The sequence below is a fragment of the Microtus pennsylvanicus genome, chromosome 16, assembly GCF_037038515.1.
Source record: "Microtus pennsylvanicus isolate mMicPen1 chromosome 16, mMicPen1.hap1, whole genome shotgun sequence".
Taxonomy (NCBI): domain Eukaryota; kingdom Metazoa; phylum Chordata; class Mammalia; order Rodentia; family Cricetidae; genus Microtus; species Microtus pennsylvanicus.
In genome coordinates, this window is record NC_134594.1 from 33,813,567 (window position 1) to 33,829,389 (window position 15,823).

At 44.4% G+C, this 15,823-nt stretch overlaps 1 protein-coding gene across 1 annotated transcript in view; it reads left to right on the forward strand.

Moving 5' to 3' along the window:
• Nucleotides 1-6,384: 6,384 nt before the first annotated feature.
• Gmps (guanine monophosphate synthase) overlaps nucleotides 6,385-15,823 on the forward strand; it is a 42,594-nt gene continuing 33,155 nt past the window's right edge. The window contains exon 1 of the mRNA XM_075950526.1: nucleotides 6,385-6,634. Within this exon, the coding sequence (XP_075806641.1) occupies nucleotides 6,608-6,634 (27 nt within the window). The 5' untranslated portion in view covers nucleotides 6,385-6,607. The remainder of the gene's footprint in view (nucleotides 6,635-15,823) is intronic.

Below are 15,823 nucleotides of genomic sequence, written 5' to 3' on the forward strand. Positions count from 1 at the left end.
ACTTTTTTTTTCTTGATCACTGACATGTTTGATATGACACAGACTCTCTTCTCCAGCCCATAAATAACCAAAGGCAGCTGAGTTTTTCTCAACTTTATTAAACAGCACACGGGGATCTATTGACTTCTTTTGTTATTTTTCTTGTAGTCAGGCTGATTATGTTTCAGTTTAGAAAGTTCCTAATCTTTCTTGAATCTAGGGGTAAATGTTAAAAGAATATGTTTGTTTTTTCCCTTTTATTAACTACTGGAAATCCCAATAAGCTTTTATTTAGTTTATTGAAGAATTTTACCACAGGGATAGATGTGGCTTCATATGGTTTCTGAAAGGCCAGGGCACTTGGCTTAGAGAAAACACAGAAGCCAACGTCATTCAAATTCTAAATAGCAAGAAGTTGCAGCTGTAGTTTGCAGACTATTTTTCAAAAGCACAGAGTGATTTACTGCCAGGCTGTGGCCTCTGGTTTTTTTCCTGGGCTCCATTTCAGAAATGAATTCCACCATCTAGTGGCACCTTCTTGTAATTCTATGTTGGTGGATTTCTCAGCAGTTCACTATCATAAGAACTATTTCTTAATGTATTGTTTGGAATTTTAAAACTTAGTTTAGCACGGCAGTATCAGTTATTGAGGGTATCTCAGGTGAAGGGGAAGGAGGCTTGGAAGAATGGCATTTCCATTTGGAACAGCATTTAGCCCAATAGCAGTCCTTAGGGGAAGCAGGGTCATAATGCTCCTTTCAAGGCAGCTCTGGGAGTTGTGGGTTTTAAACCTGTCAGATAGCTGACAGAAGTCCTCTCATTCTGTGGGCTTTCTCCTCACCCAGTTGGTTGTTTCTTTAGCTGTACAGAGGCATTTTCTTTTCAAGAAGTCCCACTTCTCAGCTGCTGGCCTTAACTCTTGGCAGGAAGTCCCTCCCTTCCTGTATTACGTGTAGTACTGGCAGCCTGCATTTTCTTCCAGCAGTTTTACTGCTTCAGGCTCCAAGCTTAGGTCTTTCATGCATTTGGAATTAGTTTTTGTGCAAGGTAACAGAGTGGGGTCTAATTTCATTTTTCTTACATATGAACATTTGGTTTTCCCAGCACCATTTATCTGGTGCTGTCTTTTCTCTAGTATGTTTTTAGCATCTTTATTAAATATCAGATGGTGGTAGTTATGTGTACTCATGTTTGGGTCTTTGCTTTTGTTCCATTGTCTACATGTCTGTTAGCATCAGTACCATATTGTTTTTTATTACACAACTCTATAATATTTCTTGAGGTCTGGGATGGCAATCCCTCCAGCATTGATATTTTTTGTTCAGGATTGTTTTGGCTCTCTGAGGTCTTACATGGTTTTGTAAACCATATAGTTTTTAAATCCATGAGAAATGAATCTGGCTTAGGATTCTGATTCATCCAATAAATAAATGGCAGAGAAACAATTCTGTGTGTAAGCCATGGCTAGATTAGAAAAGGCCATATAGGGGCTGGACATGTGTCTCAGTGTAGTGTTTGCTTACAAAACCCTAAATTTCATCCTTGTTATGCCAATAGAGAAGAGAATCAGAAAAGGCTGTACAGCTTCCACCAGGTATCCTCTCCCTGGGAAATCTGACTTGATGCAGAAGATATCCGACTATCTGTAAGCAGTTTGAGAGAGAGGCCACAGAGAGGTGGAGATGCCCTGAAGATGGAAGTGTTCCAGCCCTAAGAGGTTTTGTTCCCAGAGCAGGTGTCAAAGGGGTGAGTGAGAAAGCCTTAGAATAGATTATTCTAAACCCTAGCTTTGGGCCACTCTATCTCAGACCTAGTGAAGCCAGCCTTTAGATGGCTCCAACTGAGACGATAAAGCAGAGAAAAGCTGTTTGTCATGGATAAATTCTGCCCTAACTGCAGAAAAAAGTTTCCCTTTAGTGACCACATTTAGGAGTAATTATTATTATTATTATTATTTTGGTTTTTCGAGACAGGGTTTCTCTGTGGCTTTGGAGCCTGTCCTGGAACTAGCTCTGTAGACCAGGCTGGTCTTGAACTCACAGAGATCCGCCTGCCTCTGCCTCCCGAGTGCTGGGATTAAAGGCGTGTGCCACCATTGCCCGGCTAGGGTTATTATTTTCATAAGGAAATAAATAACTGGAACCAGGACAGTTACTTTGTGGAATGTGCCTGCATTTGATTTCCATTTCTTTCATGCATTTTAGGTAGAGGATCGCTAATGTAACACTAAGCTTATCTCTTAGACCATCAAGTGACATATGACACTGATTTATTGTTATTGGTGATCACTCAAATAAGGAGGTATCTTGAGGCATCTATAAAGTCGCTAATTTTTGTCAGATGTGGTAGCATACACACTTGGGAGATTGATGTAGTTGGATCATGTCTAGCTCATGGCTCGCAAGGTTAACAGTCAGACCCTATCTCAGAAACAAACAAAAAGACAATTTTGCTATTTTACCTTGTATAATTGATGATTATTATGTGGGAAGATACTTCGATACAGTATAATTAAGACCTGCTTCTGATCTTTTACTCACTAATTTTAGCATCCATTGATATTTCATGTCTGAATTCATTATTATTATTATGATGGCTGAAAAATGTTTCTCTAATATTTCCAGCTTTTATTACTCGACAGCCCATTATAAAGTCTATCTGTGCCACCTATCTCTGGCCACAGTTCTCCTCTCTTCTCTGTTGTTTATGACAGTTTCTTATAATGTACTCCAGGCTGCCCACTTTGCTCTACATATAACATTCCAGGCCAGCCAGGTCAACATAGAGAGAAAGATATTCTTGTGCAAAAGGCCCAAGTCAAGAAAGAACATACCTTATGTAAGGGATGAGGCTGTTTACACGTTTGGAGAGGAGCATGAAGGAAGTAGTGGCTTGTAGGTGATGCGGATAGGTACTGCTAGCCAGACCTCCGCGGACCTAACAAGTTAGCAGTTTGGGATTCACGGCAGCTGGTGAAGACTGAAACTGAAGCTATTTAGGAAGCTGAGCCAGAAGGGACACAAGGCACAAAATAAGTTCAGTGCCAGTCTGGACAACTTCGTGAGACCCAAGTGAAAATAAAAAATAAAAGAGTGCTGGGTAAATAGGTCAGTGCCAGAGCTGGCCTAGTGTGTGCGAGGCCCTACAACCAATCCCCAGTACCACATGGTGTATTAGGGCTCTCTAGTAGACCAGCACTGAGAATGAATATACGGTCAAGGGAATTTATCAGCCTGGCTTACCTGATATAGTCTGGGTGTTGAGCAGTGGCTGTCTACATCCTGGAGAGCCAGAGAACCTAGTAGCTGTTGAGATACCTCAATACTCCTAGTCTGACACTGAGGACGTAGAGGGTTCCTGGAGAGCCACTGACCTTCAGTCCACATTAGAAGGCTGAAAAAAAACTGGGTTCATCAGTAAAGAAGAATGGTAGCAGCGGCGACAAAGTAAATGATCTCACAGCAAGATAGGATTGCAACGAGAAGTCAAATAATGAAAAAAGCAACTTTTCTCCTTGGACCTCCTTTGTTTCTGGTTATCATGAGAACATGATGCTAACATGTAAAGTGTGTCTTCCCCTTTCATGTAACCTGATCAAGAAACTCTATTACATTTGTGCCCAGTGACTTATCTATTAGTTGATTCCACATGCAGTTAAATTGACAGCCAAGCTTAACTGTCGCCCATAAAAGGAATCTAGAGCTCAGAGGAGATGTCAAGAGCCTCTGAAGCTTTTCTTTTATTTCATTTCCTTACTTTTTGTAGCCCAGGCTATCGTGGAACTCACTGTGTAGCCTAGGCTGACCTCCAGCTCCCAGGGATGCCTCAGCAAGTGCTCGGTCATCATAGTAGCATATGACTTCTTTTTTTTTCCATCATCCATTCTTTTTTTCTTCTTGTTTTCTAAAGTTATTTTTTTTTTTTTTGGTTTTTTTTTGAGACAGGGTTTCTCTGTGGTTTTGGAGCCTGTCCTGGAACTAGCTCTGTAGACCAGGCTGGTCTCAAACTCAGAGATCCGCCTGCCTCTGCCTCCTGAGTGCTGGGATTAAAGGTGTGCGCAACCACTGCCCGGCTAAAGTTCTTGTTTCATTGTGTGTGTGTGTGTGTGTGTGTGTGTGTGTGTGTGTGTGTGGTGGTATATGTGCACAAGTCTTTATGGGCACAAAGGCCATGGGAGGATGTTGGGTGTTCTTCTCTATCAATATCTACCTTATCCTCTTGAGACGTGTTCTCTCACTGAGCCTGGGGCTAGGCTGGTGGCCAGCAAGCCCATGTGATTCTCTTATCTCTGTCCTCTGAATTTCTGGGTTTCTAGGTGAATGTGGCCACACCTGGATTTTATGTGGATGCTAGGACTTGAACTTGGGATCTTAGGTTTGGGTAGTTCTTACCTGCTGGGTCATCTCCCCAGCCAAACATCATCCACCCTTTTCTTTCTTTCTCTCCCCAAGACAGGGTTTCCCTGTAAAGCCCTGGCTGTCTTGGAACTCACTCTGTAGACCAGGGTGGCCTAGAACTTTGTGTGTCTAACTCAGCCTCCTGAATGCTGGGATCAAAAGTAGTGGCCGGCTGCCATCCACTCTTGAAAAACAACAACCAGACAAGCTAGTAAATAGAAAATAATTTCTTCAACAAGGTAGGCTCTACGAGAAATCTACAGTTTATTGTTAAAAATTGAGTCAGTGAGTTCCAGGACTGCCAGGGATAGGCCAGCTTGGTCTACAGAATGAGTTCCAGGACAGACTCCAAAGTTACACAGAGAAACCCTGTCTCAAAAACATAATAAAACAAAAAACAAAACAAAAAGAAAAATAAAAACACAACAACAAACTGAGCCTCTCCCTGGCGACAGCATGAATCCATTATTGAAATGTGTCTTGCAGCTTCCAGAGACTTGAGGTTGAGATGGTATGTAGCCAGTCCTTAACGCCAGCTATCACATTGTTCTGCTGCACTGCCTGGGGATTGTGGTGGTGGTGGGTGGATATTTACACAAGTTGAAACTCTTCTATTGTTAACTACACTCTGGATTGTTCATACAAACCAACCAAGAAAATCCAGTATCAAGGCATTGGAAAATTCAACTGTTCATTTTTTTCCAAACAAAAACAAAAACAAAACTAAACAAAAAGGTAAGTGAAACAGGGCTACTTGAGTGGCAAATTATTTTACTGTGTCTTAGTTTTCTGGTTTGTAAAATATATGACAAAATGTCTGGCAGTGGTGGTGCATGCCTCTAATAATCCCAGCACTCAGGAGGCAGAGCCAGGCTGATCTCTGTGAGTTCAAGGCCAGCCTGGTCTACAAGAGCTAGTTCCAGGACAGCCAGGGCTGTTACACAGAGAAACCCTGTCTCGAAAAACAAAACAAACAAAGATGTGACAAGAACACTCCTTCTTCACTATTCTCAGGACACTGTTATAGTAAGTTCTGGTCCCAATCTGTTCAGTGTCACTTCCCAGTACCTGAGCTAGAGCCTGACAGCAGAGCATGGGCAATGTTAGTGTTCTATAATAAATGGATAGTCAGCGGGGCGATGGTGGCACACGCCTTTAATCCCAGCACTCGGGAGGCAGAGACAGCGGATCTCTGCGAGTTCGAGACCAGCCTGGTGTACAAGAGCTAGTTCCAGGACAGGCTCCAAAGCCACAGAGAAACCCTGTCTCGAAAAACAAAAACAAACAAACAAACAAAAAAAGATTTACATTTACAAGAAGTGATCATTCCAAGGGTTTTTTTTTGTTGTTGTTGTTGTTGTTGTTGTTTTTGACAAGATGGGTTGCGGGGAGGGCACAAACTCGATTCTCTTCTCACTCAGCTTTCCTGGTGTTGATATTCAGGAGTGAGCCAGGACAATTTGCTACAGGTTCTGTTCGTGTTTTCCCTCAACCCTGATTGAAGCTTTCAGATAACCACTTCAAAGTAATACTAGCCCTGATGGGTGCCAAGGGGCTAGCTGGGGAAACTACAGTTCCTTCCCTGAAAACAATCCTAATGAAAGCACCGTTTGCTATGCTGAGCTCCAGGGCCAGCTGCTGCCAATCTGTGCGGCTCTCAAACTCCTTTCTTTCTGAAAATTCTGCAGGCGCTGCAGACCTTCTGATGAACCTAACCCTTTGCCTCTCCTATGTCCTGCAATTGGGTCCCGGTTACCCAAGAGACCCGCGGAGGCCTGTTACCCTGTGCCACCGACTTCAGCTGCCACCCCAGCGCAAGGTGCCTCCTGACTGGGGTTTTTCTTGTGGCGGCCTTGGTGACAAAGCCCAGCCACTCACCGCCCTGGACTCCTCCTAGCAGTAGGGCGACCCAGGCCGTCTCTGCGCGGCGAAGCCTTTCCATTCTGGTAGGCTGGCGGCTCCGTTCCCTAGGCGACGGTGAGGGCGGGGCTTGCGTGACCCCGCCTCCGACGGCGGGCCGGTTGGCGGCGGCACGACGGAAGCTGGAGGCGGGAGCAGAGCTCGCTACTGACTGAGCTGCGGAGTCGCGTCGCGCGTTCCGGGCTGCTGCTGTGCCGCACGCTTACCGCGGTTAGCTGGTCCCGTGGCTGTGCTGCTCGCGCCCAGGCCTCTCCAGCGGTCTCCGTCCGCGGCGCGGATTTTTCCGGCGCCCTCCCGCCACAACTGCCCCGATGGCCCTGTGCAACGGAGATTCCAAGGTCAGTCAGTGCTTGGGGTCCCTGCCGCCCTCCGGCAGCGTGAGCGAGACCTGGGGACCGTCCGCGCTTCTCGGCCCGGGGCAGCGGCACTCGCCGTGTCGCAGCCCGGGCTGCGCGGCTTCCCGATATCGGAGGCGCCTCGTTGACTTTGCCAGTGTAGAGATCCCAGCGGCGGAAGCGGTCCCCGCGGCCGTGGGCGTCGAGTTCCAGCTCAGTGGCGACCTGGCCTTGGGCTCCGTTTCTTGAGGACGCCGAGGCCCCTCAGCCGCAGGGCAGGATCGGGGCCTCGCGTGCGGCTGTCGCGGTGGGCTGGGCCTGTGGTCTTCTAACCCGCTAGGGTGAGGGCCTCTGTGTTTCCCGCTGCCGTGGGGCCCTAGCGAGCCCCGCCGACCGCAGCCTCAGTTCCTGGTCCCAGGTGTGCTCTGCCGCCGTCCGGTTCTCCCGCCATCCCGGAGGGAGAGGCCGTGTGGCCGTTCCTGCGCACCCTGCCTCGTGATTCACGTGCTAGTTTTAGTGGGCCCGTTTTACCGCTTCTGGGGTCTCTTCCTGCCAGCCGAGGTCTTCCTGGTGCTGGAAAAGTTGACTGCGTGAGCCAAAACGCGGGAGCGTTGGGACGTTGATGCATTTCTTGTTGCCTCCAACTCCCAGCCTTATTAGACCCTTTCTCGCCCAACCTCGTTATTGGCCCCCTTTCCCTTCCTACTTAAAGTCGTCTTTGGCCTGGAGATATTTATGACGTTCACAGAGCCAGTTTTGTCAGCGGGAAACTGCACTATTGAAATACCATTTACTTTAGCTTGGTGTACATCACCCTCTGCGTTGTTGTGGCCTAGCTTTAGGACACTGGTTGCATTTCCCTTAGGGTGTATGAAATTCCAAACTTTGGAGTGGGGATCAAGCATAATTTCAATACTGTTCCAAATATGGAGCTTGAGTGTCACAACTTCGTGAATGGTTGTTTAATACTTAATAACCATTCACAACCTGCCTTGAACAAATGAAGAAACGTCGTGAGGTAGCACCTGTCGTCCTCTGAAGCGTTAATCTCATCATGTACTTATGTATGTGTATACGGTACATTTGTTTTCAATTTTGAACCTTAAAACTCAGGGAAAGAGTGCGTCTTTATGGTGGATGAATCCGCAGAGGTATTAGAAGAACACAGGGCTACTTCACAAGCTTTGAGAAATACATGGTGCGATCGAGAAGAGTGTTTCCATGAAATTGAGCCACGCCAGAAAGTTAAAATGTCAGCTGGGCGGTGGTGGCGCACTCCTGTAATCCCAGCACTTGGGAGGCAGAGACAGGCGGATCTCTGTGAGTTCGAGGCCAGCCTGGTCTACCAAGGGAGTTTCAGGACAGGCTCCAAAGCTACAGAGAAACCCTGTCTCGAAAAACCAAAAAAAAAAAAAAAAAAAGTTAAAATGTCAGTTTTCAACTTATCTAAACAGTATGAGCATATTTTTTCAATTTTCTGATCATTGTGATGTATTTCAAGGTCACGTTGAGGGGGGGAGCAGCTGACAACTACGGCCCCAGGTGATGAATGCTCTCTCCTGTTCCCTGTGGACACTGCATGCACACTGGACATACATATTACATGCAGGCAACACATACACCCTTATAGAGAATTTAAAAATTTAAAAAGCAAACTAATTTTTAAGCTGGGCAATTAGAATTAACTGTCACAGGTGGTATCCCAGTCCCTTCGTGGTAGGAACAAGAGTTCATCATCATCAGTCGAAGACCAGCCTCCTCTACATGCACAAACTTGTAAATTTTGCTCAAGAAGATGTTTGAGAGTTCTGCCTGCATTTATGATCCTGCGTGTCCATGGACGACTCGAAAAGGACACTGGATCTTCTTGGGCTGGAGTTATTTTGTGAGCTGCCACGGGGATGCCGAGAATTGAACCTGCCTTCTCTTAAAGAGCAGCCAGTGAGATCGCTGAGCTATCTCTCCAGTCCATTTTTTAAACTTTTAGAAACTCTGTTATTTTATGTAAATGGGTATTCTGGTTGGCTTTTTGTTATCTGGGAAGATGGAACTCAGCTGAGAAAATGCTGGCCAGATTCCTGTAGGCAAGTCTGTGGGGCAATGTTTTTATGTGGGTGGAAGCCCCCCCCCACACCAGAAGAGGGCATTGGATTGCTTGGGACTGGAGTTACCAACAAGTTGAGAGATGCTTACCCCAATATGACCTTGAAATAAAATAGAGCTAATTCTCCTTAAACTCAGCCCTGGACTAGTGGTCCTTGATTGTGTAAAACAGTGTGGGGAGCAAGCAGTGTTGTTCTGTGGTTCTGCTTCAGTTCCAGCTTCCGCCCCCTGAGTTCCTCCCCAAATTCTCTGATGATGGACTACCACTGTAAGCTGAAGTAAACCCTTTCCTTTTCTAGTTGCTTTTGGTCATAGTATTTTATCATACACAGCATTGAAAGCTAAGAAGCTAGTATTTTGTCTGCGTGTATGTTTGTTTGCATTCCCTTAGATGTTTGGTGCCAGTGGAGACTAGAGCAGGGTATGGTATCCTCCGAACTGGAGTTACAGGTGGTTGTGAGCCACAATGTGGATTTTGGAAACTGACCTGGATCTCAGGAAGAACAGCCAGTGCTTTTCTTAATGGTGGAGACATCTCTCCAGCCCTGACGTACTGGATTTTGGAGACAGGGTTTCACACTGTAGTCCAGACTTGCTTGGAAATCATGGCAGTCCTCCAGTCCCAGTCTCTTGAATACTGGACTGGGATTAGGAGTGTAAGTCACTGCACTCAGTTTACCCCTTCTAGCTTAAAAAAATTGATTTGTTTTATGTATATGAGTGCGCGATCGGCATGCACGTCTTGATGACAGAAGAGGGCATTGGATCCCACTGTTGTGAGCCACCATGTGGTTGTTGGGACCTGAACTCAGGACTTCTGCAAGAGCAGCCAGTGCTCTTAACCTCTGAGCCATCTCTCCAGCTTTTTTTTTTTTTAAATAACTTTTTAGTTTACTTGGTACAGGTAAAAAAAAAAAAGTAATATGGCCTTAGGTTCCAAAAAGCCCTCTATGAACCAAGTGAAAGTGCCTTTAGAGTGGGCCAAATTTTCATGGGGGGTGGGGGCGGGGCTGGGGCTTTTGTAGGTATGTGCCCATACAATCATAATTTAGTAGGGTTTTTTCCCCTAATCCATGTACATAGTTTAAACTGTGATGGGGGAGGAACTCAAAGCCGTGACTATGCTAGCTCCCCCCCCCCCTTTTCTTTCACCTTCCCTCCTGTTTTGTGTGAGATAGCATTTCACTCTGTAGCACTGGCTGTCCTGGAACTCAGCTCTGTAAATCAGGCTGGTCGTGATTATAGAGCTCTGTCTCTGCCTCCCAAGTGCTGGGATTACAGGCGTGAGCTACTACCTGGCTCCTTTTCTTTTTTTCTTTTTTGTTGTTCAGTTTCTCTTATATCTTGTGTATGAATTGTGTAGACTTTTTACTTCGGAGAGGTGTGAAGGGAGAGGGCCTCATGTATCTCAGGTTGTCCTTAAATTCCTCCTGCCTTCACTTGCTGAATGTTGTGCTACGAATCTGCTGATTTTTTTAAACTTCTTTGGATATAGCTCTGGATGCTTTCCCCACTATAATAAATACAGTCATTAAAAACATGTCTGAGTTAATTTGTTATTGACATACAGCAGTGCTACCGGTTTTACACAGGTCACAACGCCTGGCTACAGGTGCTCGGCAAGTGGTTGACGAGATGATTTTTACTGTATGTGCATATGCTAGAGCAATAACGAGCTTCTCACATTCCAGGCAAGTACCATCTACTGAGCCCCATCTTCCTCTGTTTCTCCTGTTTCTCTTCTTGTCTTACAACCCTTTCTCTTAACCCCAGGTCTTGCACATGTTAGTGAGGTAGAACCTTAGCCCAGAATTGGGATTTCGTATCAAGCAAACTGGCTCTTAGATTTGAGTTGGCTCTGTTAATGACTCCGGCATAGAGTTTCCCTATCGAATGTCATTGAAAACTGAGGGTGGCAGTTACTCATTGTGATAGCATCTTTTGGTTTGTGAGGTGGTTGATAGTTTGGAATTTTTTGTAATTGAAATTTTTATTAAGATGAGATATGTTATGTAGTAACCTGTACAGATCTTGGCGAGTATATAGGTTGAATTTTGACAGTATGTGTCACCACCACCACCCCAGTCATCGTACATGGATATTACCATAGTAGTGTTGCCTATAGAATCAGCCAGGGAGTGGTTGCCGCTACCCTCACTCAGTGCAGAGCATTGTTAAATGTGGTGATGTATATATCAGTGGTTTGTTTTTTAATGTGTGGGTGTTGTCTGCATGAGTATCTGCACTGCACGTGTGCCTGGTGGTCATGGAGGCCAGAGGAGGGTCTTGATTCCCTGAAACTAGAGATGCAATTGATTGTGAACTGCCATGTAGGTACTGGGAACTGAATCCGGGTCCTGTGGAGGGACTGAGTCATCTCTGTAAACCCTGTTCCTATTTATTATTGTGTTTTTCCCCAGTGTATATATATCTCAGAATTTGTCTTGTCCGTTCACAATTTGATAACCATTTGATTTTTCTGCTTAGTTTTTGTGGATATAGGCGTTCATATTTCTTTTGGATTAATACCAGGAGTTGAACTGTTTGATCAGGATAATTTTTAGTAGGTTTTGATACTTCCCATTTCCCAGATTGGGATGTAGAGGTTACAGTGCTTAAAAGATGCACATCTTGGCATGCATAGCAGTACAGCGTTGCTTGTTTTTTTAGGCTGAGTCCCACTAGCATGGACTGCATTTGTAGTTGAGGACAGCTTTGAACTCCTGTTTATCTTGCCTACACCTCCCGAGTGCTAGGATTATTTATAGGTATGTGCTACTACACCTGGCTAAACCAAGATTTCAAAACAAAACAAAAAACTTGGAAGCTAGGTGTGGTGGTGATCATGCAGATAGTCTCAGCATATAGATTGCACATTTAATAAGGTTGGTATTTTGTTTTGGAACAAGGTTTAACATAGCCCTGGATAGCCTGCTAGATAGCTGAGGATGACTCTGAAGGACCGAGCCACTTGCTTCCATCACCCTCTGTATCAGAAAGTTCTGTTTATGCCCTGCTGGGGCTATGCAAATCCAAGGTTTCTACATTCCACGCAAGAGCTCTACCAACTAAGCCTCATCCCTAGCACTTAGGTTGGTTTTGTTTTCAAGTGAAATAAAAGCTGTTTTCAGTTATTTAAATGACACTTTCTCAGCTTATCTGTCGGGCTTATTACCCTATGGAGTATGGGATTTCCCGTGTTCGTTAGGCTTACCTCTAGAAGTTATAGTCCCTCTAAGTGATTCCTCCTTTCTGAGGTCTTTCTTTCCTTAGTTAGCCTCTTAGTAAGAAAGAAAGAAACTAAAGTATGCATTACATTTGATGTTCAAAGCTAAAGAATCAGTGTGTGGTGGGGCTGGAGAGATGGCTTAGCTCTAAAGAACTTTTGCTGACTGCTCTCCTAGAGGACCCGCGTTCTATTCCTAGTATCCACATGACTGCTCACAAGTGGCTCTAAAATCTTGTCCTCTTCTGATCTCCTCAGGCACCGGGCATGCACATGGTGCAATACGTCTATCTATGTAGGCAACACTCTGACACATATTTTAAAAAATTAAAAGGAAAAAAAGGAGAATTCAGTGTGATGTATATCTAAAAGACCAGGTTAACAAGCCACACCCACAAAGTCTCACTAATAGGACTGACTAAACAAGACCTGAGCATGGACAAGGAAAACACCAATAGACACGCTAACTCCTGATGCCTCAACTTCAGACAAAGAACTACAGGCAACCAAGGAATTCTGAAAGCAGGAAAAATAGTCTTACTTAGGGAAGAGCACGCAAATTTGCCCTGAAAATATATACATACAAATTACATTACATGGACTAAGCAGATTGTATTCATGTATTTAGGGACACACACACACACACACAACAAGAAAAGACCATTAATTTGAAAGAGCAAGGGGATACATGAGAGGATTTGGAAGGGAAGTGGGAAATGAATTAATCTTAAAAATAAATTATTTTTTATTTTTATTTCATGTGTGTTCATGTTTTGCCTGCATGGAAGTGTAAAGGTGTTGGATCCCTTGAAATTAGAGTTACATACACAAGTGTGAGCTGCCTGTTGGGTTCTGGGAATTGAACTCAGGTCCTCTGGAAGAGCAGCCAGTGCTCTTAACCACCGAACCATCTGTCCAGCCTCTTAAGAATAAATTATTAAAAAAGACAAGGTCACAGAGTTAACTATAAACATTCTCTACAGTTTTGACTAAATTGTATATTTTTTTGTACATATAATTATGAAAAGCAGAATGAAAATCTTTTTCAGAAAGGCATTTGATACTTTTGTATTTTTTAAACAATGCTATGGATCAAACCAAGGGCTTCGTGTGTACAAGGCAAAGTACTATAGCACTACACGATAGTTAGCTATAGCCACAGGGATGGTAATTAACAGTCATAAAAATAAGGAACTTAATACTGTATTCTTTGTTCAGAAATTTGTGGGCCACCTTTCATGTCTAGCCCCACTTTATCTTGTCTGTTCTGATGCTAGTAATTTCTTGATGTTCCCTTAATGGCGGCAAAAGTACAAGAGCCAAGTATAAACATTAGGACTACTTAGGGCTCAGCACAGTATTGCTTCTGCTCTTAAGACATTGGCTAATAGAAACCTCATGTTCAGTGCCAAAGGTAAGGAAATACCAAGAGGACGTCTGACTGAAGTCATATGCCAGACGGCATACATAATAGGGAACAGTGAAGATTGGTGTAGTCTGAAAAATAATGTACAATTATAAACAAAAGTACAAGTGAAGGCTGGGCAGTGGTGGCGCTCACCTTTAATCCCAGCACTTGGGAGGCAGAGGCAGGCGAATCCCTATGAGTTCGAGGCCAGCCTGGTCTACAAGAGCTGGTTTCAGGACAGCTAGGACTATTACACAAGGAAACCCTGTCTTGAAAAACAAAACAAACAACAACAACAAAAGCACAGGTGAAGAACCTAATGGTTCTTGGACTCCTGACATCTGGGGTTTCTGCCAGACCAGGAAATTCTCTTGACCACTGAGCTATCTCTCTAACCCCTCCTTTGTTTTCTTATAACAACAAAAATATATTAAGGGTTGGAGAGATGGCTCAGTGTGGAAAATGCTTGCCACACAAGTGTGAGGACCCGAGTTCCGATCTCCAGAATCCACGGACTCCTGCAAGTTATCCTCTGACTATCACATGCACTGTGGCATGTGCTTGTGTGTGTACACCCATACACAAAATAACTACAGAAATGTAATTAGTAATTTATTAAAATAATTGCAGTAGAAACCCGTGCATTATGTATTCTGAGAAAGGAGGTAACGGTAAGGATCTCAGAGCCTATGTAATGTTCTAGTTGCTGTACTGAATGTCTGACGTCTTGTTTTTTTCTTAGCAACATCATTTCCTAAAGCTCTTCATGCATTATGTAAGAGGAACAACTGTGTTGCTATCCATTACAGTTAGAATTATACGAATAAGCTAAAACACACGAGGGCAGACTATAACCCTTCAAGCAGATCCAGACAGGTTTGTCTAGACAGATTTTTGTGTGGATATGTCCCAGTTCACCCTCAGGCTGCCTTCAATTCACTATAGCTGAGGATGACCTTGAACGGATGATCTGTAGCTATAAGGTACCTTCATAGCTTTGCTGTATATCTGCAGAGTACTGGAATTAAAGACCTGTGCTACCATGAATAATTAACTGGAATAGTTTTTGCAATATGTTAAAATTTTGAAAATCTGGTTACTAAACCGAACTTGAGTGCTTTGTCTGAAGGGACTGTGAATAATACAGAGTTGAAAGGGAAAGAACTTGCTTCCTGCTCTGGGCGCCTGTCTTCTGCATTCCCTTATTGTAGAAAACCTTGATAGGAAAGTTCAGGTTCTGTCTTCCGTGTCATACAGTTCACAAGCTGCCCCATCTCCAGTTTCTGATGCCATGACCAGTTACAGCCTTTTTTTCTGAGTCTGCTGTAAGTGGTGATTAGTCACCACTTTGTCTCCCAGTGATAAGCCTGGAGGACATTTTATAAATACAGACACAGCCAAAAGAGATGAAAGTGCATCATGGCTTTTGATAAAAATGTATCTTTGAACTTTTATTCAGGCTGCATTAAGATGGGGTCATATTGTTTGTTTGTTTCCAAGATAGAGTTTCTCTTTGTAGTGTTGGCATCCTGGAACTCGCTCTGTAGCCCAGGCTGGCTTCAGACTCACAGAAATCTGCCTGTCTCAGCCTCCTCAGTGCTAGGATTAAAGGCACGTGCTGCCACTGCTCCAGCTGATTGGGTCAGACTCACAGATTGGGTCAGACTCAGAGAAATCTGCCTGTCTCAGCCTCCTCGGTGCTAGGATTAAAGGCACGTGCCACCACTGCCCCAGCTGATTGGGTCAGACTGTAAATGCAGTGGTTAATGTTCTGAGTTAGATATGTCTGTTGCAAAAGATTTTAGTTAAAGGGAAATTGGCCATCCTTGCTCTGTAGCAGAAGGCTTTAACCATCTTAATATGTTTCTCAGAGCAATGCTGTGTCTGTTGGGGCAATGATGGCTTACTGTCTAGAGGAAGCACCAACCAGTATGAATGCTGGTTTAAGAGACAGAGGTCAGGACTGCTAGCAGAACAGGACTGTCTGCCTGTCTGTACATAAAGCATGGCTGTCTGCCTGTCTGTACACAAAGCATGGCTGTCTGCCTGTCTGTACACAAAGCATGGCTGTCTGCCTGTCTGTACACAAAGCATGGCTGTCTGCCTGTCTGTACATAAAGCATGACTGTCTGCATGTCTGTACACAAAGCATGGCTGTCTGCCTGTCTGTACACAAAGCATGACTGTCTGCATGTCTGTACACAAAGCATGGCTGTCTGCCTGTCTGTACATAAAGCATGACTGTCTGCATGTCTGTACACAAAGCATGGCTGTCTGCCTGTCTGTACACAAAGCATGGCTGTCTGCCTGTCTACATAAAGCACGACTGTCTGCCTGTCTGTACACAAAGCATGGCTGTCTGCCTGTCTGTACATAAAGCATGGCTGTCTGCCTGTCTGTACACAAAGCATGGCTGTCTGCCTGTCTGTACATAAAGCACGACTGTCTGCCTGTC